Source organism: Equus przewalskii, chromosome 5 (assembly GCF_037783145.1).
Source record: "Equus przewalskii isolate Varuska chromosome 5, EquPr2, whole genome shotgun sequence".
NCBI classification, from domain to species: Eukaryota; Metazoa; Chordata; class Mammalia; order Perissodactyla; family Equidae; genus Equus; species Equus przewalskii.
This window is the reverse complement of record NC_091835.1, coordinates 49,636,613-49,660,524: the sequence shown is the minus strand read 5'-3', so window position 1 is coordinate 49,660,524 and position 23,912 is coordinate 49,636,613. Positions and strand designations below refer to the sequence as shown.

The following is a 23,912-nucleotide window of genomic DNA, read 5'->3' as shown; positions in this document are numbered from 1 at the left end:
TGCCTTCTGTCAAGTCCTTGGCACATGATTGCTTAATATTTCTCCACCTTCTTCTGGCAGGATTCCCTTCAATGAAGATCCCAATCCCAATACTCACTCATCAGGACCCTCAACCCCTCTGAAAAACCAAACCTATTCCTTTTCACCTTCCAAGTCCTACAGTCGACAGTCCTCTTCTTCTGACACAGATTTGAGTTTGACACCCAAAACTGGTAAGGCGCTTCCACCCATCTTTTTTTTTGTCTTTTCTTTTCAAATTTGTTTCTGTTCCTTATTGGCTTTCCATCCAAGCCTTTCTTCCTGTTTTTGGCATTTAAGTTAAAAGATAATGTAAATGCTGATCATTTTCAGTTACTACAATTAAAATATGAACATTTTGTACAGTTCAGAGATTTCCTTGCTCAGAGATCTACATTTGTTGTTTTAATGGTAGGGTAGATGTAAAGTCAAAGATGTTTTTTTGCATGTAGACGTTTTTCATTTCATGCTCACATTAAAAGGAATAACGTCTTAAAGCATTTGAATAGAAAGTAACACTGGTAGCTTGCAATCCGCTTCCTCATACAGTATAAGCATTTTTGAGTTCATTGTTTCTTTCCATTTCTGAATTTAATTCTAAGATTTTATTATGAAAAAAATCTTAAGAACTACTGAAATGGTTATATTGAAGTACATATATCTATTTATTTACTAACTTCTTGTTATTTAAAATGTTTGGTTTTGCTAGGCTTACTCTCTAGGTTATAAAATAGCATTTTTACTTATTCTTGCATATTTCTCAGTGTATTAAATTTATAATTTTCCCTTTCTTATTTGTATTTTGATAATCTCTGTGAGTTTTTATGTTTTATGATAAAAAAATTGATAAAAAAGTCAAATTAGTTTCCTACTCCTGAAAGCAGAATTAGCTTATTTAAATCAATAAATTATTATTCTTAAGAAAAAATAAATAAAATGTTTAAAAATTAATAGTTTGCAATTTTTGTAAATGATTTTGTCTGGCAGTTTCCTCTCCAGATTGATGAAAACATTTTGCATAGTTCTTGTTTGTGTTATTTTTAATTTATCATCTTTAATAACCTTATTTTTGTGCTAGACAAGAAGTTTATAAAATGACTCCAGATTTTATGAAAATAATAAAAAGAAATCTAATTCTAGAACCAGTGTTACTTCCAAAGTAAAGAAAGGATGTTAAAAAAAAGCCTGTAGATTTAATATCTATTTTTATAAATGTCACAAAATATAAAGAAGATAATTATGAATACCTAATTCTTTGAAGAGAAAAGCTTTATTTTTACATATACGTGATTATGAATAACATCTAAAAATAATGTGATATTTGATAGTAATGGATGCTTTGGAATGTGGCATCTTAACCATATTCATGTCATAAAAACTGAACCATTCAAATTGTAGTGAAGTGTTTGTTTTTTTTAAATAAAGAATGAGATTCTGGCCTTGAAATTCATGACAATCGAAACAAGAAAGACAGGATAGTATTTGAAGAATAATTTTTCTTGAAAATATTTTTGAGACTTTGTGCACTGGCTGTTTATTTGTATATTCCAGGCCACTTTCCAATATTCTTGCCTTTATTTTTCATTGCTATAGCACAGACAAATTTTTGAAAGTATTTCCTTGGTCTTTCTATTTCTTTTTCTTTAATTCACCAAAAAGGCCAAACCTAAAGAAGATTGTCAAGTAATAAATTAACTCAACCAGATGTTTCTTCCCTTAGCTTTCTAGTAGGCAATCAGTTGTATTATCAGTGAAAACTTCTTTGCATTTTATTTTGTAGCTCCAGATTTTTAGTTTTTAAAAATTCCTTTAGGGGGCTGGCCCTGTGGCCGAGTGGTTAGGTCTGTGCGCTCCGCTTCGGCGGCCCAGGGTTTCACCGGTTTGGATCCTGGGTGCGGACATGGTGCTGCTCATCGGGCCACGCTGAGGTGGCGTCCCACATGCCACAACTAGAAGGACCCACAACTAAAAATACACAACTATGTACCGGGGGGCTTTGGGGAGAAAAAAGGAACAATAAAATCTAAAAAAAGAAAAGAAAAGTTCCTTTACAATAGAAGCATTATTCTCATGTATTTCTGTATTTATAAGCTGCCTCTAATAATTATTATTATTAATTAATTAATAAATATTATTAATTAATAATAAAATAAATTATTTTGTTTTGCCTGTAATTATTCACTACCTCAGTAGCATATTTATAGGATATTAGCAATTTTTAGTCCTTTGACCTTGTCATGAGTCCCTAAATATCTTTGAATACTCCTGAGCAGCATTCCTATTTCTTGTAGAGATTTAAAATGGCAAAATTATGATTGTTCTAAAATTTCTCAAACTGTAATTCATCATATGTTTCATGATTCTCTGCCTTCTAATTTACCTGTGTACGAAATCAGTCTCTTGAGAAATCCTGAGAATAGAGAAGCTGTGTATGATTGATTTATTATGTGTAAACTGGGGAGCCAAAAATAGAATAAACTTAATCAAGCTGAGACTGAGAAAGTTTTTCTATTTGTGGTTAAAACTATCACTTGTTTTTTAACTAGGTCTCGTTTTTAAAAAATTTCATACTGAGTTATTTCTGTAGATTTTAGTTTTTGCCGTTTTACAGGGTTTTACTTTCCTTTTTTTTCCCCAAGTACTCAACTAGTAGAAGTAGGATTTTAGAATGCTCGTGTTAGGATATTGTTTTGACACCTGACTCAAGCTAATTTTTACTTTTTTTAGTCAGGCTTTTAGCCATGTATAGTTTTTGTGATCCAAAGGGTATTTGACCCTTAAGTACTCAAATCTGTGTAAAATGCAGTCAGTACTGTGTCAGATTTGAGTATTGAAAATGTTAGAGAAAAGAGAAAAGTATTAACATATTATCTCGAAGCTGAACAGAAAGAAGTTAATATTTTATTTATTTAAAATTAATAATAACAACTGCTTAATGTGGTACTGTTTGTTTTTTTGTTGTGGATATTCAGTTAAAATACTCATAAGTGATATGTGTTTTACCAGTTCAAATAAGTGTTGATATTTGAGGCAACAAGTTTCTAGCCTTAAAAATGTGTAAAATGTGTTACATTTTAATCTTACACATTCTTAAGCAAAAAAAGGAGGGTAATTTAAGTGTTTTTAAGAAATCAGCTAGAAGTGATTAGAATTGAATAAAATCCTATTTAGTAATTTAAAAATTTTTAATGAATGCAAAATTTGTAAAGGTTTTGTTAAATTTTAGACTGTGCCTTTTATTTATATTATGCTGAATAGATGGTCTTGCTAATGACTTCATATGCTTAGTGTAATTTGTGTATGCATTTTAAAATTCATTTTTACTGTTATGTTTTGCTTCATCATTGCTTTCCTTATCCTGCATTTTCTGGTCATCTTCTGAATCTGCATCTTTTCTCTGCTACTTTCCTCCACAGCACCTTACCCACAAGGGCCTAGGATTTACCTGTGTCCCAGCTCCCCCTCTCTCTCTTGTGGGTCCCTTCATCTTAAAAAGTCCTGTCTCCTCCTCTCGGAATCTAGCCTCCCCCCTCATCATTCTAGCCTTGTCAGCCCAGTTCTGAGGAAAAGTGTTTCTTTCAGTGAAGAGCTGTTCCTGGCTGCTTCTGGTAGGATTACATTATGTCAGCTTTTTAATCCCTGTATTTTAAGTCATCTTAAAAGAAATTAATTAGTTCATACTATAAAGAAATATTGGGTATTTTACACAAGATGTACTCTTGTTTTCTTATTGGCAGACAGAGTTAAATGATTAGAATTATCATGAAGACATGATTGAGGATTACTTGATGGATAATTATGAATATTTTGCTAAAATTATTTTATGTATTAAAAAATTATATATCTGAGAACATAAAGCTGTATATTTCCATTAATTATTAACTTTTTATTACTAGAGTTTCTGTTTTAGATACTTTACTTTCTTTCCCTTCACACCGGCTCCATTCACGTTGGACCTGTACCATTATGTTGCTAAACCATACGGTTACGTTAGTAAATTATTCTGTTTGAATCAGTTTAAGTCTCATTTTTGTGATATTCTTTCATTTTTCATTTTTTTATGCCCATTACCTTAATTTACAAATTATTCTGCTGTATTTTCTGATATTTCATTTATCTCTGCCAAACTACATTTTATTTTACGGCTTTCAATATGCTTCATATGAAGATCTTAGTTTCATTTCTGTTTAGTATTGTATAGTCTCTAAAAATCATGTGTAGGTTACTACAAGAAAAATTTCTTTTTTATTTTTAAAGAACAGAATGAGACTATACACATGCTAACCTTTGTTTCCTTATCCAAGAACAGCTAAAAATGTAAAAGTAAATTAGTTCCTTTTTTAAGCCACTGTAGTAAATCTGACTGTATGTAGCTTCAGTTTCGAAAGGGTGGGATTGAACTGTTAACTCTAGTCTGTGGAGCACTGACTTCTCACCTGTCCCCTGCTTTCTATAATCCTTTGACCATAGTTGGTCTATTGGTATTATCAAAAGAATAAAATAAGGTAGGGAAAGAAATTTAAAATCAAGACTTTAAAAAATACATCTAAGAGCTTGGGAAATATAATTCTTTCATCCATAACTTTGTACATTTGTGGTGTGTCTTATCTGTCCGTGATTTTTAGTTTTTTAAAAAAATTTTATGTTGATTTTTGCAAATGAGTGTTGAAAACTATGAAAATGAATACTGTTTTTCATGAATCTTACGTGTAGGGATGGGAAGTTATCAGAAAATAGGTTTGACTATATTTCACACTTGCCTAAAATTCATGCTATTTAGAGAATTTTAGAATATTTTAAGAAAGCACAATTAATGTTTTCCTTTCTATATTTACTTGTAAAAGAACATTTAATATTTCTCTTATTCTTAAATTGTTAGCATAGTAAGTAATTGGTGTTATCTTGATTATTTTTTGTTAGAAGACTCAACTTTCAAAAACTGAATATTATACAAAAATAATATACAACATAATTTTTAAAATAACTTTTAGACTAAGTCTAAAACTAGCTGCAATCAGTAAGACTTTGACGTCTTGCTTCTAAAGAAAACTTTGTGAATAAAATAGAGTAAAATATGTGTTTAGTTGTATCCCGGATGTTTTAAATGTTTGGATTATAGGAACAGATTTTGACTCATGATATTTGTGAAGATGAATGCAATTCAACTTTGTTTCTATAGTTGTTTTTTGGTTGTTCTTTATGTACTGATGTTCTGTAGGAATGGGAAGTGGTAGTGCTGGAAAAGAAGGGGGGCCATTTAAAGCCCTTTTAAGACAACAGACCCAGTCAGCATTGGAACAGAGGGTAAGAGTCTCTCAACCTTCTTTATTCTTACACTGTTAATAGGATTTTATTATCACGCTTCCGTGTTATTTATTGATGAATATTTTATTATGAATCATTATTTTTAATTTGGAGTAATTCTATAATCATTTTTGTTTTGTCCTCCAATCTTATTATCTATTATTATCTATTATCTATTATTAGAAACAGTTTATTTGGAAATATCCTGTGCATAGTAAAATCATTTCTAATTTTACATTAACGTTATATAAAAGGAGATACTTTTTCCAGAAAAACATTTTAGTTGTAATATATTAAAAATAATTCCTTACTTTATTAATATACTTATTTGCTGAGATTATTGTCATCACTGGCCAAGAAATGCACAGATTCCATATTTCTACAGATTAACATAAATAATAAGTTATTCAGTATGTGAATAAATCTCTTTTAATTATTGCAAGTTTAATGTTTAGTTAAATATGTTACATGGGAAATGAATAAAGTTTTTGGATGATTTTTCTTTTTTTTTTTTGTATAAACTTCATTGCTAAGGGAGGATCACCTCATAGGTTCTGTAGAAGGCGGGTATGTTTCTGAACATGTGTGAAAGCCTGTTGTATTGGTAGCTTTTCTAGTTTTAATCTTGATCATTTAAGTTTTATTTAAGCTTTTAACAAATGTTGCCAGCTTTTTTTCTTTTCGTAATGTGTTTTTTTTTTTTTAATTTAGTAGCTCTATGAGGCTCGTTTTCTTTTTTCTACTTAACTAATACAGTGCATGATTTTATATGTCATGTTAGTTATTTTAAGGCACAGTTCCATAGCTTTCATTATGTCTCATTTGGAAGTTATAAGCGTTTACAGAATTTTATTTTACATACTGCATTTTACACTAGCATTTACAAAAAAAGATGAAACATAGCAAGTACCTGTAAAAGAAGGCATTTCATAAAACAAAAGTATTTCTTTTCTAGAGGTTGGCTTTTGAGAATAGTGTTTTTCAGATCCTATTATTATAAATAATACAACCATTTTTTTTATTAGACTTTCTTTCCTTCTGCTCAAAGTATCTGTGTATGCACTCCTGGCCTTCTAGACAAGGCTGGGGAGAGCAGAGCTGAACTCAGCAGAGTGATGATTTAGCTGGTCCCAGGTCTTTGCTTTAGACCCTATCAAGCAGTAACTGCCTTTCATCTGCTCTCGCACTTGCAGGCATGCCAACTACTGCCATCAAAAAGCCCCGCTAAGCATTCAAACCCTCCATTGAACTCAAATACAGAGAAAGACTAAAAACATGAAGAAGAGGGTAGAGTGAAAGTGTGTGTGTCCAGTTATTTTTTAGGTCAGAATGCTCTTATCTCCTCCCTCCTCCCAGTTTTACATTTTCTACAGAGTCCCTTATACTAGGAATATTTCCTGTAATCTAATTAGATTGTTCGAATTCACATGAACAGGAAAACTTGGGTTGTCTTAACGTTTGATAGAATGAGATTTTGCCTGTATGTTGTGCCTGTGACTTTACTCTCTGTACTAAGAACTTTTAAAAGCATCCAGCTTTAAAAGGAAAAAATACTAATCAGTGGAAATTGTTTTGGATTTAGTATGGATAAAGTTTATACTTTCAAATATGCTTTTAAACGTTCTTAAAAGTTTGGACATGTTAACGCATTGGGCATACATTACCAGATAATCTTCATGGAATTAACAGCAGAGGTGTGGCAAACTACAGTTTCCACTTACAACTTGTAAAACCTGAGTGGGCAATACATGTAAGTTACCTAACCTTGCAGCAGCAGTTAGCTGAGTTTCTGGGACCACCTCTCTACCCTGTGTACATAATAAATGGAAAAAGCATTATCATCTTTGGCTTCCCCATTCGCCTACGGCTGCCATTAGTATGGCTTTGTTTTGGAAAAATTTTGTACAGAACTATGAAGAATTCTTCTCATATATATTCAGATATCCCTTATCTCTGCCAAGTTGAACACTAGATCCAGCTGAACACATGATCTACTTATATCATTTAAAAATATTTATATTAATTTTTTAAATATTTATATTCATTTTTAAAATACTCATTTCTACCCCTTGTCACCCTTAATAAAATTCTTTGGCTTTTTCTTCCTGAGGAAAAGAGAAACTATTTGTCCAACATCTTTTATTTAAATGGGTTATTCACGTAGCAGTTCTCAAAAATAAATTTTTTTTTTTCTTTCACAAAAACATTAAAAAATAAATTGACAAGATCTTGGTAATAGGTGTTAGATTATTGGGAGATGAGAAATGGAGATAAAAGTTTTATTTAGATTTAGGTTCTGCCTATGAACTATTTAATGTAAAGCAAATAGATTTACTTTTCAATGATTCTTCTTTCACCTGTAAGAAAAATGAAGTTACTTTTTAAATTCTGGGATGTATATTTTTCTTCAAGAGAGAAACCCAATTGACATAATTTAATCTAGTATTTTCCAAATGTATTTTACCAGGGAGTTTTCCATTTAAAAAACCTGTTAGTAAGGAACACACTTTGGCAAACATTGATGTAAAGCAAACTCTTGATAAATTATGAACTTTTTTAGAAGTGGGGTAAAATTATACAATAAATCATGGTAGGAATCTGGCATGGAGTTTCTTATCTAGGAAGTTTACTCTGGTCTCTTGGGATAATAAAAAGAATATTTGATTAAAAAATAAACTAAGTATCTTTGAGAAAAATCCTATTTAAACCTTAAAAAAAATATTCTCATTGTGCTCTCAGATTTTTGTGTTTTTTTTTTTTGAGGAAGATTAGCTCTGAGCTAACATCTGCCACCAATCCTCCTCTTTTTTGCCAAGGAAGACTGGCCCTCAGCTAACATCCATGCCCATCTTCCTCTACTTTATATGTGGGACTCCTGCCACAGCATGGCTTGCCAAGCGGTGTATAGGTCCGTGCCCGGGATCCAAACCAGCAAACCCCCGGATCGCCAAAGCGGAACGTGCAAACCTAACTGCTGTGCCACCTGGCCAGCCCCTCAGATTTTTCAACTAGCCTGTCTCTGAGCACATGCTATTAAATGGATTTATGCTGCATGCACTTGGCTTAATGTCAAAGCATCAAGTTATGAAGTCTTACCTTGGTAGCAGAAGGCAAGGTACTTTAAATATAAGGACTTCCCAGAGAAAATGTCTTCTACAGTTCCTGAAATTCTCATCTAGGCATTGAAAGTAGTGTGTGCTTGGGCTGATCTTAAGGAAGCTGTCCTTTTCAATGGAAGAGAACCTATGGATTCATCAGGGATAGTAATAGACTAGAGATTAAAATTGACTTAACTCAGTGTTTTCACCAGATGATAAGTTTATTGCTGAGAAAGACTCTAGGCCCTCTTGACCTCATTTTTTCACCTAAAACGTGGAGATAATAGTACCTCCCTCTCAGCGTATGGTAAAGATTATGAAGGATAGTTTCAAGACACTGCACAGGGCCTGGCACATTGTAAGTATACCATAGTAGTTGCTGGTGTTGATAGTGGAGATGGTAGGAGTTTGAACAGTGGGCTGTAGGTGTCGGTAGTAGCCCTTCTGAGAGCGTTGTCTGAAGCCGTAGTTTTGGTTGAATAACTGCTGTTTTTATTTACTCCAGGTTAAATTTTGAGTGTTAAAGTGTGTGGGTGAGCTGTTAGATAAACTGGGGACATGTAGGGCAGAGTTGAAGTTGGCAGAGTGGGCTGCTGGCTCTTTTTCTGTTACTTCTACCCCCAGTGGGATGCTTCCGCTCTCGTCCCTTTATCCCATCTTCTCAGATTTGGGGAGAGGAGTCAAGGATTCCCAATAGAGAGATCATTTAGATTTGATTTTTCATACTTACCTAAAGTCTTATATGAGGATATTTTCCAATATCTAATTTTACCTAATTTATTTCTCAGTTTTAGAAGGAGGTACTGCTTTCCATTTAGCTTTAAAGAGTTTTATTTTCAGTGACTTTTGTCCAGAATATTTAAAATGTTTAAGTATAAAGATTAAATGTAAAATGCTTTTTTATAGTATGCTTCAGTATTTTGAGGAACTTTTAAAACTTGTGTTCTTAAAATTGAAAAAAAACTTAAAGACCAGACTTATTAATACTTAACTTTCTGAGAAGATAAGCTTACCTGTACATTTCTCATTTAAAACTTATATTTAAAAAGTTCACATGGAAATAAGGAGGCATTTTGACTAAACATTTTATAATACATCTAAGTGAAATTCCCCTCCCGTCCTCTCCCTTCTCCTCCTTTCCCTCTGCCTATCAGCTGGACCAAACTTAACCTTTTTTTTTTTTTTTTAACTGGGGAAGATTCACCCTGAGCTACCATCTGTGGCCGATCTTCCTCATTTTTCTTTTTGTTTGGCTTTTCCTCCCCAAAGCCCCAGTGCATAGTTGTATATTCTAGTTGTAAGTCCTTCTCTGTCAGCCACCACCACAGCATGGCTACTGACAGACAAGTGGTGTGGTTCTGTGACTGGGAACCAAACCTGGGCTACAGCACCAAACTTTAACCACTAGGCCATCAGGGCTGGCTCTGCCTATCCACTTTCATAGACTGCTTTTTTACTTTTTTTCACATAGCCTAGGTTTTTCTTGCCCTTGTTAATTTAAAGATTACTTTTAAATTCTAACTGAATTTATTTCTAAATATATGTGTGTGTATATATTTATACACATATACGTATATATATTTTATAGTGTATCTTCATGGGTTACTGAGGTGTGCAGGACTGTTTGCTTTTGTGTTAAATGGCTCCAAGTTGCTATGCTTTGTGAACTATGCTTTGGTGAGTTCGTATTCTCCATGCTTTAAGCAGCCAGTCAGTAATCTTGCTGCTTTTAATGTGCCTGCTTCTAGTACTATTCAGTATCTCTTTATCTCCCAGCTTTTATTTGCTGCATTTAATCTGCTGTGGTCCAGAAAAAAAGATAATGATAGATTTTAGAATATGTTCCTAAAGCTATATATTTATAATTACTATATATAATTGTATGAATATGATCTGTGGGGATCTTTTATGAATGAAGTACATAAACTTTAGTACTTGGAACTGTAACAGTTCTTTTGACTGCTGAGAGCCCTGTTTTGCTTATTTTCCAGTTCTCAGTTATGTTCTGAATAGCTGAGGCTACTGGTAAGTGACTTCTGGTTAAGTGGGCTACATTAATCTTGCAGCCAGACAAGTCAGATACTAAGTTTCCCTTACTTGCACCCAATTTGTGTAATTTGAGAGGCCTCTATATTTGTACAGCCACAGGAGCTCCCCTTTCTTCCTGGCTGCTATTTCAGTAAATTTCCTTTCTCTACCATTTCTCTCTTGCATGCTTGTCTTTGTCTTTAAATTGATGGGATTGATGTCCTTGAGAGAAAAGGGGAGAATAAGCTTGGAAGAACTTGTGGAATTGTATTCCCTCTCCCCTTCTTAATATACATTTGTGTGCTTACATTTTCTCCTGCTGGCCTGATGTTGATAGAGTAAATAATCCACACAGCGATTCTCTACCCACCTCAACTTGGTATTTGCCCTTAGCTTCACCTTTCTACACATCTCCTAACCCACAGTGCTCATCCTCCCCCCTTCACTCCCTCCGTCCCACATTCTTTTAGATCTCTTGCCCCAGGCCTTCAGAGTCTTTACCAGTAGCCTGGAGTTGGGTGTGTATGTGAGGGGGAGTCTACCCCATTGAGAAGTAGATATGGGGTAGGGGGCTGGGAATCCCTCATCTCATTGTTAAGTTGCGTCAGAGTAGGACTTTGAGAGAGGAAAGAGGAGTGTGTTCAGATATCTCAAACTGGAACTCTGAGAACTTTTTTTCTCATTGAGAATTGATAAAAAGAGTGTTCGGATTTTGAATAACATGATTATATATGGGAAAATGGATTTAGAATTCTCAACATCCAAAGAAACTTTTAATTACAGAGCATGTATAATATATAATTGGTCACCTATTGTTAAGGGATAGAATTCGTTTCGTTATGACAAGGTTTTTAATAAGCATATTTTTTGTACTCTGCACATGGTGAGTTGTATTTTTCCCTCGTTCTTTCTACTAGGAATTTCCATTTTTTACCTTGACGGCGTTTCCCCCTGGATTTCTCGTGCACGTTGGGGGCGTTGTTAGTGCACGCTCTGTGAAGCTTTTGGATCGTATCCACAATCCTGGTATGTTCTTTAGAAGTTTGTTTTCCGTGTTTCATTTACGTAAATGGTGATTATTAAACATGATTTTTATAATGTTGTTTTTTTAAGCCAAATCTATCTGAAAAGAGAAATGAAAAAGAAGATATAAACTGGCACATGTTGCTTTAAAACATTTGCAGTAATCTTAATTAAAAATAATCAAACTAAGTAGAAGTAGATTTTAGTTACTTTTTTATACAAAACAAATTTTCATTCGTTTTTGGCTAGGGTATCACTTTGAGGGATCCTTAAGAAACTTTTGGGTCAGCTGTTTTCTTTGACCCAGGCAGATAACAAATATTATAATTTGACCATTGTGGCCATTAAGATGTTAAGTTAATTTGTTTTGCTAGCAGTAACTCTTTATAGATTATTTGAGTAACTTCCTTGTTCCTAAAAGAAGCATTCTTTTAAAATGTAATTGTAAACATTGTGTAGAATATCAAAGAATTTTTTAAAAAGCTGCTGTCTGTGGTTCCTCAGTTTCTTTTATGTAGCTGTGTGTTCTATATAAGTGGACAAGTAAAAATAGTGGCTCTCTTCTTTAAAACAGGCTCTCTTCTTTAAAACATGGGGCCATGTTTGTAAAGGAGGAAAGGCATCAAAGTCCCAATAATTTCAGGCCCTTGGATGAGAAATGCTTTGGTGATTTTTCTAAATCTAAAATAAGCGTGATAAGTGTAGTAGGAACTTGCTGTATGGAATGTGCTCTTGTATCTCTCATTGATTAGATGCCCAGTAACTTGCTCCGGTCACTTACTATTTTCATGACATACCTTAAACCTGAAGTTATATTAGTATTCTTATTTGGCATAGATACATATATACATATACACACATATATATTTAGTTTTTAAAATTTTAAATTGTCACTTCCAGTAACCTCTTCCTGAAGCTTGTACTAACAGCTATAAGAAGAGTAAAATGCTTTGAAATTACTGTATGCAAAACATTGCGGATAGTGATTTTGAGGATACAGAGCGTTACCATTTAAAAGACTTAAAAAAATTTAATCTATGCCCTGTGGTTTGATGTCATTTGAGTTAATAATTACAGAGAAACAGAATGGAATTTTTCTAGACCCTGAATGGGATTTCAGAAAAGCGGTACTAGCTAGGATTATTTCACTGAAGCTGAGCAAATGCATCTTGTGAGCATCAGTCTTCTCTTTTTCTTCTGTGGTTTATTATTTTTTTTCCCTGTTCCTTATTTTTCTGGTCAATTTAAGATCTTTTCTTCATGTAGTATTTGTATATTCTGTAGTAATTAAAGACAAATTTACACTGTTCGCAGTTTAATGTATTGAGACCTTGAAGGCTATACCAAGTTCCACAGCTTTGTGTTTAGGAACTTGAATTATTTGGAAAGTGCAAGGAAATACTGCTTTAAGATACCTGACATTAACTGTGTGACCCAAGGCTAGTTACCCATGTTTCCGTGGACCATTGACTCAAATATTTTGATAGATGACACCCACTGGTATAATAGCTCCAACAATAGTTTCACAAATATATTCAATTGTTGGTGATGTCTTCTGTTTCCTGAAAGCATTTCACTTTTATTGTTGCTTCCATGTACTCTGAGTAAGCTGTAGAGTCTGGGAGAACAAGTGAAGGTTACTTAAATAAGTTTAAGTAGAGAGCTGTATTTAAAGTTGCCTTACTTTTTTAAAAGCGACTTTTGGGTGTTATTCATATTTGCCAGTTTATTCTAGCTGTGTAAGAAATGTAAGAATCCAGGCCTGGGAAGAAAATAGGAATCCTTATTACAAACTACGTTTGTGTATTGTAATTACCAGCTTTTCCATTCTCTTCCTTTCTTCCCCTTTCAGAATATTTTTTCACTTCACCTGTAGAAATTCTCAGTTACTAATGGACTATTTCCCAAAAGATTATGGTCATATACATGTAAATGCTTGTAATGGTGTATAAGTTATATTTTAGTTTTGTTTTATTTTCAGTTAAATACAAATCAATTTATATGTTCTAATGGTTCCGACATTGCATTATTTTGATATAAATATCACATTCTTTAGATTGTTTTATATATGTATTATGCATTAAAAAGGAACATTTTCTTAAGGACATTTTATTAATCTACAAGCCCCTTAAAAATTATTTGTGGAAAAATTTCAATTTGTTGAGAAAAGTTGAACATTAAAACAAAACAAAGCTCTCGATTAGCATCTACCATACTGATAATGTGTTGACTTTATGCCACCGAGTTAACTCTGCTGAGAGAAACTTATGGACTGAGATGCATGTGCTAATGTTAAAAGAGCTGTATGTGCACTTTCAAATGAATCTTACAGCTATTTTTTGACTACTGAATATGGGAAACTTTCATTTCACACTGAGTGTAGAAGGAAAAAAAGTCTTATTTTAAAACCACTACCACCTGCTAACTCTATGGATTATTATTTTGGAGTTATTTGTTTTAGAACTTCCTTTTTTGTTAAGTATTAAGCCAACAGGATCATATAATAAGGGAAAGAATGGGGTAGTTTTAAAAATCAAGGTAATTTATCTTAAATAATAGACTTTAGTTAATGTTAGATTATGATAGCATGCTCCTCCTTTCCTTTCTATTTCTACTTCTTATTAACTCTGCTGTCTGTGTCTTTCCAGTTCCTGTCGAGTGGTGTTGTCAATTGTGTTCTTGTTTGTAGTGCTTTTTGTTTTTTTTCCTACTATTCTGCACCTAAAACTGATCTACTAATTTGCTGTTTTGAACTCAGCCTTTGTCGGAATTATGGGTAACACAAGATCTTACAAACTGCTAGACTGGAATAGTTTCAATTCAGGTATTTTAATGGTCATTCAGTACTACATATGCTGACAAAAATTATGGCAGCTCAGTGAAGTTTTTAGAAATGTTGTAGATTAAATAGTTTTAATGTCAATTCAGTTATACAGCTACATTCTGCAATACATGTAATTTGTAATTTCCATGGAAATGCAAATATTAAAATGTGTTAACTAAAGTGAACTAATCAAAACCATAGAAATATCCTAAATTACAAATGGCTTTTGTTAGATGATTAACTTTCAGAATGATAATTTTAAATAGTTTTGGACAGTTTTTTCGTGTCAGGAAAATGACATAGGCATTAGCTTTACGATTAAGGAAATACTAGTTGTTAAATGTATTATAAGTATTAAATAACTCGTTTGATAATCTTAAAGTATACTTAAACTTCACTTTAGATTTGAATATAATGCATTTAGTGTTCTATAAATACTCTAAAAGCATAACTATTAGAATTTTGTGTATAATTCTAGAAGTGTTCCAAAATTTGGTAAGTAAAAACGACTTTTGGGAGATTAATAGTTTTCATAAGCTTTCTTCCTTCCCCTTCCACACGAAAATACAATTATTCTTTTTTAGTAATTTCATATGGATATAGTTTGTAGCTTTTAAGGAAACTAAACTAAGATAATGTTACAGCTGATGATGTGGTTTAGAGTCAAAGCCAATTCTTTTTTTGATAAAAGCATATTCTCTTAATAATATAAATGTCTGAACTTTTACGTTATTTGCATTTTAGAATTTAGAACTTTTTCAGTTCTTTGTGTCAGAAAGTATATCTATTTACAGAAAAACAAGAACAGAAACTCCAAGAGGCTCTGCGTTTTAGATAATATCTCATAATCTTTTCAATATTATAAACTTTTTGTTCTTAGGAGTCCAGGATGTAAGTTCTGATGTAAGTAATGCATGCTTGACTATGAAGTAACTCATGTTCATCATGCAGATTTACCTGAATTCAGTCTAGTAAACACTTGCATCAGGCCCCAACTTGGCAGATTTAGACCAACATCAATTGGTAAATCTTTAGGGAAATCACCTCTATTTCCTATCCAAGTTTTTGCCAGCGTGTATCACATTGCTTAGAAGGAAAATAATCCTTTTTTTCCAAGGAAGATAAGCCGTGAGCTAACAACATCTTCCAATCCTCCTCTTTTTGCTGAAGAAGACTGCCACTGAGCTAACATCCGTGCCCATCTTCCTCTACTTTATATGTGGGACGCCTACCACAGCATGGCTTGCCACACGGCGCCATGTCCTCACCCGGGATCCGAACCCATGAACCCCCGGCCGCCAAAGCAGAACGTGCGCACTTAACCGCTGCACCACCAGGACGGCCCCAAAAGAATCATTTTTAATGTAATGCTTTATACTTGATTTTTAGTGATAAATTGAAAATACCTTACTGGATTCATTTAATAAAAATAAATATACTTTTAAAACATAGGCGGATTATTGTAGTGGGAAGAGAAAAGTAATTATATAGAAAAAGGACATTGAGGGCAGATTGATCATTAATAATTTAAGGAGTTGAAACCTTGATCATTAATAGTTTAAGGAGTTGAAACCTTGTTATTTTAAATGATGGCAAGATATACTACTTCCTCAACTATGTTTCTCCTTGCCAAATTCTGTACTTCTGCTTACGTGGACAAAGTCTTTACTATGTCTATAAGGTTTAACTTTTGCCTTTTCCACTTTCCAAGATTGTTCTATCATCTGACTAACACACATCTCACTCTAAACCTTTTCTTATCTTACTTCTTAGGTTTCAGGCCTGGTGACAGGCTTTGAGAAAGATAAGATGAGTCTTGCTGCTAGGAAGGAGGGTGCAGGTGCAGCATTTACAAATATCGTGTGTGACATGGCAGGCGTTGGAGGGGCATAGGAATAAGACCGATAGCCCGTTGTCACATTTGCATTAGATCATTGACTATAGGATAGAGAATGGATTTAAAGGCAGCAATACTAGAGACAAGGAGACTAGTTAGTAGACTGCAGTAGTCCTGGCCAGATAAGTGACCTAGGATTTGGTGGTGATAGGAGAGCTAACGTTTATAGAGCACTTGCTGTGTGCCAGGCACTTTTCTAAGTGTTCTGTGGTACTAGGTCATTTAATTGTCAGAACACAACTCTAAGGTACACCCTGTTCCTATTTTGTAGATTAGCAAAACAAAACAGCAATTTTCCCAAGGTAAATTAGGAAATGGCTGAGCCAAAATTTGAACCTTACTACTCTGGCTTCAGGGCTTACAGTCTTAACCATAAATTTGCAAAATATTTAGAATGTAAAATCGACAGGTAATTACTTGGTAATTACTGGAATGTGGCGAGTGAAACAGGCTATTGGCAACTTTGAGCTGAGAGAGAGAGAAAGATCATGATTATTCCACATATTCAAAAGTTTAAAATCCCAGCGAGCAATCGAGTCCTCTCTTTTGGAAACTCAAGTCTCTTTGAAAGTGGAGTTGTAAGAAATATTTTAAGAGTAAATTTTAATAATGCTAGCTCATTGTTTTCCACATGGCTATGATCTTCTTTTTTTCCCTGAGTTTATCAGTAAAAATATTTCTGAATGGCTCGTACATAGATTTTTTAGTTAGCAGTAGTCTCAGTGTAGTTGAGGAAAATTTGTTGTTCTTTCTTTGTATAGGATGCTTGTCAACTTAGATATTTTTTCAGGAAGTGACAAGGGGCAATATAAAGTAGTTATATAATACAGTTTGAAAAGCACTGGTTTGAAATAGCTTCCAAACTCAGACAATATTTTTAAGAGTGAATGTTTGAAGTCCCAAGTTAGTAAAACAGGTTGTTTAAAACTGGATAACTTTTCTTTTGTTTTTGAGAGTATTTTAAAAAGTTTTTGTATATGTTTTAGACAGATTGTAGATTTTATGACACATACTTAAGATTTTCTCAATCTTATAATAAACTTTTGCTAGTGATAAAGCAAACTTTAGATTAGTGGTCCGAATTTAGAAAATATTCCTCCTTTTAGTTAGTTATCAGAATTATAGTTGTTTAGAAAATTCAAATTATTTGGGGGACAAAAATTAATAGCTAAAACCTAGAAAAATGAATATAATTATTACTTTAAAATATTTAGTTTTAACAAAATGTGTCAGGTGATGTGTAAGGAAATATTTATAGAATATACATATCAATCTGAATGTCCAAGGTGGGGTTTTTTTCTAGTTTTAAGTAAAAACCTTTTATTCGGTGGATGTTTGTGGCATGCCTACCATGTGTTGAGCACAGTGTCGGGGATCGGGAACACCACTGGTCAGCCAGGCAGACACTCTGTGTACATCCCCAGTCTAGACTATTTGTTACATGATTTTGCAGTGTTTGTGTGTGTGTATTAGTTAAATGGAGATAAGCTTCCTTGGAACTTGAATTCTACTGATGATCTCAGCAATTGTTTTTACTCCATCTGAGAGGTACTCATGAGAGATGTGCAAAACTAAGCCTAAAGTAGTTAAGCAGTTTTTGGTTTTCAGCATTTTAATAAGGTTTTCAGGAAGTAGATACATAGAATTCAAGAAGGCATAAATGTAGCATATATGATATGTGAGCTTTTCTTTCTATAAAATATAACATGTAAATGTAATATATAATTTTCTCTCTTTATATAATGTAACTGGATATTCATTACTACCCATTCTTTACTATCTGTACAAAGAAGTCAGATATGTAATCTTCTTAATTGTGAAATTTCACTCTTTATTATATATAAAATGTAACTGGATATTCATTGCATTATTATAACGTAACATGTAAATGTAATATATAATTTTCTCTCTGTCATGTAACTGGTCTCCAGATACATCATATATATATAAAGAGTGAAATTTCACAATTAAGGAGTAGATTACATATCTTACTTTTTTCCTAAATAGTGAAGACTCCAGTTTGATCCAACGTGGATTATATTCCAGCTACCATCCTAACATCCCAAATTACTTTGTCTTGATGTCTGTTCTGAATTTGCACGTCACTCCCTCTGTGATGAAGCTCTTCTTCCTGGTTCTGGTACTGAACCCCCACCCAGTTTGAGGTTGTATACTCCCTTGAACCTGAACTGTCTAATTTCTATTTCATTAGGGGAAATTTATCTTCTTCAAAAGGTTGTTTTGGGCTAGAACAGTACTTTCAGGTATTTGAGAATGTAACTTTTTATGCTGTCCATTAACTAGATAGACTGTCATTGTGTTAAAAACCTTCATTTGATCCTGGTTAACACTTTATCTCCTTGTTCCTTTGAAAATTAGATTGAATAACTATCCATTTCCTTTTTTTCTTTCACAGATTTACAGATTCTCGAGGGCAGAGTTATTCTCTCCCAGAGCTATTTAAAAATAGAACTAAATTTAACACTTCAGGTAGTCAGTGTTTCTTAGTGACAAGTGTGTGATTGCCTAAAATCTCAACGGGATTAAGTTTTATAAAGGCATATTATGTTGAGTTGTTTACTTCTTTACTTTCTGAGATATAGACTATTACAGTCCTTTTAGGCATCTTTACCAGTTCTACATGTATTTCAGAAGCAAGATAAAATGCTAAAAAGATGGCAAGATATCAAGCTATGGCCATGCTCTAGAAAAGTAACAGTAGTAAAATAAGTTAATTGTGATGTCAACCCAAGCATGCTGATGTTACCCCTAAAAGAGGCACCAGTGAGGTATTGATGGAGATCTCAGTTCATGCCTACAATTAAAAAGAATATATTAAAAGATTTGTGATATTATCTAAGAAGAGTTTTGACCCATAGAAGAAAAACATAAAATAGTGTGAAATATAATTTGTATAAAATAAATTTTAATCTATCCTAAAATATCTTTTTATAATTATAAATAATTCTATAGGTTATTGGGAGGAGCATGGTATTTTAAAGGGAAGATATTTTTTTCTTGACGTCTCTGAAATATTTATTAATTGGGACCCTCACATCTCAGCTGTCTATCTTTCAAATGACTAAATTGTATCCAGTTTCATTATGGCATGGACTGTTGCCATAAATTTTTAAGCCAGACTCTTTGTTTTGCCTTTTATATAAGTGTCGTAGATCCTCAGTTTTGACTTTGTAGGGTGAATAAAACAATTCAAATTCACTCATGCGTCTCCTATAAGATGTGGTTAGCAGTTTTTAAGGTTCAGAAGTTCCATTATGGAGATTAAATGCTGTGATATTTCTGAATTTTCAGTTGTAACGAGTTAGTCTGAATCATAATTACTACTTGAATGTTCTCTGGCTCAGCTCTGGCCTAAGTATAATAAGGATTTGAAGATAAATTTAATTTTTCTTTAATATTAAATAAATTGATTAATCTTAATTTTTTTTAATTAAGCCCTAAATTTAATAGCCAAAAAATTCATCCTTTGGCTTCTTGCTTACAGTTGTAGATAATTATTGTTAATCCAATTCCTAGTTTGTGATCCAGTGCTCCCTACTGTATGCTTGCCTTGCTTTCACCTAGAATCTAGGGCCATTACTTTCTGTAACTCATTTCAGTGAGCTGCCATAGTTTTCAGTCTGTACTGTCACCTGATCCAAGCATGCGCCCGAATATCCACTGTTTCTGGCTCTTGTCTGCTGAATCTGCTTTGCAAAACCCTTTGTTCTTTGAGCTTTTGCTTTAGCCAAAAACCAAATTTAAGAAATTCTTCAGAGTGTGGACATATGCCATTTGCTTCCCTAGCTGCCATGTTATGTAACTCTTTAGCTTTTATTAATCTTGTAAATACTTTATTACTATAACGATGGCATCCCCATGTGCGGTGTGTGGCTCACGTGTCAAAGGCTGCTTGTGAACTTGTCAGAAGAATATGAATGCTCCACTTGCGCTGCATTCAGCTTTTTTTTTTTTTAATCAGCCACTTATTCTTTCATAGTGTTTGGTTTAATTATCTGATTATTTTATGTGTTATACCAAGGTAAGTTTGATGTAAGTAAACTTTGTATTGTATGTGGTTACATGTATCTCATAGTAATTATTATTACATACTTTTCCATTTAGAACATGCTGGCCATTTCTAAATAAGTATATCTTGAACTTAAAATAACTAGCTTCCTCCATTTTTTTGCTAACTTAAAAAATAATGTTATGGATTACTTCCTGTAAAATTCGTTTTAAAACAGAAAAGCTACCATGTATTACTTGTGGCACAGATGTAGGCAGACCTAACGTGAGAAAAATCTACTTTTATATAAACATAGTATACAGTTATTTGCTTTAGCAAATACTATTTTAAACTTCCAGAACAGTGTAAAAAGTAAATAGCAGGTTTTACTAGTGAATTTAAGAAAAGTTAGACTGCTTATTTTACAGTTTTTCAGGATAGTAATTATTTTCTAAACTGAGATATGTTTCTATTATTTTTTTATGTCTCTTTTCAAAGGATCATAAATAATTTCATAGATTTAGCAACTACTTAAATGAAAGTTTGCTTTATGATATAAAAATTCCCTATTAGGAAAGGATGATGTTAAATAGATGTCCGAATTGGTCTGGAAACATGTATGTCCTAAAAGAAACAGAGAGCATGGATTTGCAAGTGTATTTGTGCTGTTAATGTCTATATTTCAGTTAGGAATATGAAGAAATGCTTTAACTTGAGCGAGTATGTGCAAAATAGGGCCACTTAATTGCCTCACACATTTCTTAATTCATAATATTGATTGCTAACACCGTATTGTAGTCTTTTCTATTTCTCTCTCTTCATTTTATCTCATACTTTGATCTTTTCCTCAGTTTCCTGGAGTCTGCATTTCTTTCTTTTCTTCTGAAAGAAAGTTTTAGGGTAGCTCTGTCTTGGATCCAAAACTTTAATTCAAGAACTGGCTGGCGTCATTTGTAGTTCTGGCTTTTATCTGCTCAATTCTCCCTTTTGCTGATCTCCTCCTTGTGGGGGAAACAAAATCACATCATAGGAATGTGAGCTATCACAAGCCTTGTAACTTTTCTTTACTTTGCTGTCTGCAGTATTTTCCTAGTGAGTATAATTCTACTTATTCTACTTATTTTGGAAAACATATTTGTAAGTGGATATATACTGAAATTCAAAAAAGGAAGTTTTTGGATTGATTTTCAGTTTTAATAGTGCCTTTTATGTGGAAAATTTACAATAAGAACTTAGCATCCTGTATAGAGTCGAGTAAGTTTTTTTAATCTCAGATTCTTCCCAGACGGAATTGGCCACAAAAAAACCAAATTATGATATGCTGATTATAGACTGCTTCTGTTTTTAGCATCTTTGCACATAAAAAGTTACTATAATTTGCAGCTGCTGTTCACCAGTAATTTGCAGCCAAATGCGAGTGATTAGGAAGTATATGTGACAGATGCTCCATTTATAATGCTCCATTACAAGCAATATTGGACTCCTCTATGACAATCTAATACAATTCTGTGATGCTAAGGCATTTTCTTCATTACAGAGCCATACATAGAGTTATAGTCTTCTATCTGAAATTTGTCCTTACATACATTAACCAAAATATTTGTATTAATCTTTTAAATGTATTTGCTTTCTTTATTTTGAATTGGTTAGTCCCTTTATTTCTTGTCACTTTGCTTTAGGACCCACATTTCTTTAGAAGGTTGGGTCCTATAGATGGCTTCTCTTCTTTAACATCGACAAATCTTTGCCTTGGAAAGAACCCAGAATATAGTGGGTTATAAAAAATAGGTACCAGGAAATGAAATCAGAATTTAAATTAAATTATGAATATGACTCATAAAGTCTTCACTCAGTGAGGTGAGACATAAGATATCCTCTCACTTTAAGCTTAAAATCTGGAAACTCTGGGTCTCCATTTTAAGTTGTATTTACTAAAATACATCCCTGTTGGTGTCCCTTAAAGTAATAAAGCAAATAGAACTAGGTGATTTATTTTCTGGCAATCAAGTTTAAAACGTTAAACATTTTGAGAAGTAGCATTACATTAAGATGTTGAAATTTTTGAGAAGGAGCATTTTAAAGTTGTGAAGTTTTAAAATCTGCTGTAGAACAGTATTTCTTTGTCTTCCGGAGTATATTTATTTTAAGCATTTCTTGTTTTTCCAGACAATGTGCTGTTGAGTAGTGAACTGATTTAAAATTTATTTTTCAGATGAACCAGAAACTCGAGATGCGTGGTGGGCAGAAATCAGACAAGAAATAAAGTCACATGCTAAAGCTTTAGGCTGTCATGCTGTAGTGGGCTACAGTGAATCAACTAGCATCTGGTAAATGATAATAACAACTTGATTTTCTAGATGGTGTAATTTACAGATTGTCAACTGAAAGAGGAAAAGCTTTGTGCAAATATAGAGAAAAGAAGAATAGTAGAGTGATCCAGGAGCATGGATTTTAAAGTACATCAGACTGAGGTTCATACGCCATTTTTGCCACTTAATTGCTGTGAAACTTTGGGAAAGTTGGTCTACTTCTCTGAGCCTCAATGTATACATTGAAATGGAGATAATAGCCACCTGTCAATTAAGGTTATTGAGGGATTAAGTGAGAATATAATACTGACTCTTCTGACTTCTTCCTTTCAGATCTTTAAAACCCTTGATCTACTGTAAATGAATTGCCATGTGTCTTTAAAGTTTGTCTGTAAACTCTTTTTGCCTTCCTTTACTAATTGTGACTTAACTTTCTCCTGCCAACAAGTCATCCTTCCTAACTTTGTGAAATTAGGAAGAGACCTCATACTCTTAGTTCTCGACTCCTGTTTTTCCTACCTTTCATTTGAACAACCTCTCTGCCTTTAAAGTCCATGCATTCCACAGTTCAGACTTTTCTACCTCCAAAACATTCTCCTGCCTTCCTTAATTACTTCTCTGCCATCTCCTCCAGTTACACGATTCTCTTCTGACATCCTGGCATTGTGCTTTCTCATTCTCAAGTCCTCTGTCCTCACTTGACTTTCAACCATATTTTGTACTTCGTTATTTCTTGAAATAACTGTTCCTCTTTAAAAATTTGGAACTATGAAATTTCACTCTCGGATCACAACTTAGTATTTTTTCACCCATCCTATTTGCTTATTTACAGTTGGTTTGTTTTGGCCCTTAACTTAACCAAGAGGTTTCCCAGTTCCTTACTTGGGTTCTGACTTGATTTGCTCTCTGCCATCCTTGAACCCTACTTTCAGCCTCTTCAAAAGTTTATAACAGATGTCATCTAGAAACAGTAAGAAGATAATTCTTACTGCCAGCTATTACATGGATAATTCTCTTGCACTTGTGTTGATCATTATTGTTAGAGAAAAATGATTTGACTGTAGTAAATGTGGACATTACAGAGCCAAGCTATTTCATCTTCTGAGGGCCCTTTGTTTCCTTTGCAGACCATGTATTATACTCTTGAACTGTTCTGTTCCCATTGTAGCTGTTCTACTCTTGTTAAACTACTACCTTTGTTATGCTTATCCTCAGTACATAGTCTGGTCACATTCATGGATTTAATGTCATACACTTTCAGGTCCTAGAGATATGGGCCATCAGATTCACATTCTACTGGAAAATTATGACAAGTGTAATACATTATATGATAGAGATATCCCAAGATGTTTTGGGATCCCAGAGGGTTGGAGGTTAGAAGTAAGGTTGGAAGAAAGGATTA

General features: G+C 33.3%; 1 protein-coding gene across 50 annotated transcripts in view; it reads left to right on the top strand.

Moving 5' to 3' along the window:
* Positions 1-23,912, top strand: part of C2CD5 (C2 calcium dependent domain containing 5) — an 88,840-nt gene that overhangs the window by 28,937 nt on the left and 35,991 nt on the right. For 9 of the 50 annotated variants that reach the window (XM_070619315.1, XM_070619308.1, XM_070619314.1 and 6 more), the window contains exons 8-11: positions 61-212; positions 5,237-5,322; positions 11,366-11,474; positions 22,414-22,528. In XM_070619315.1, coding sequence (XP_070475416.1) covers positions 61-212; positions 5,237-5,322; positions 11,366-11,474; positions 22,414-22,528 — 462 coding nt within the window. Of the gene's footprint in view, positions 1-60; positions 213-3,434; positions 3,627-5,236; positions 5,323-5,856; positions 5,890-11,365; positions 11,475-14,229; positions 14,296-22,413; positions 22,529-23,912 lie in introns of all 50 variants that reach the window. The other 41 variants (XM_070619278.1, XM_070619279.1, XM_070619307.1 and 38 more) reach the window with 10 other exon arrangements.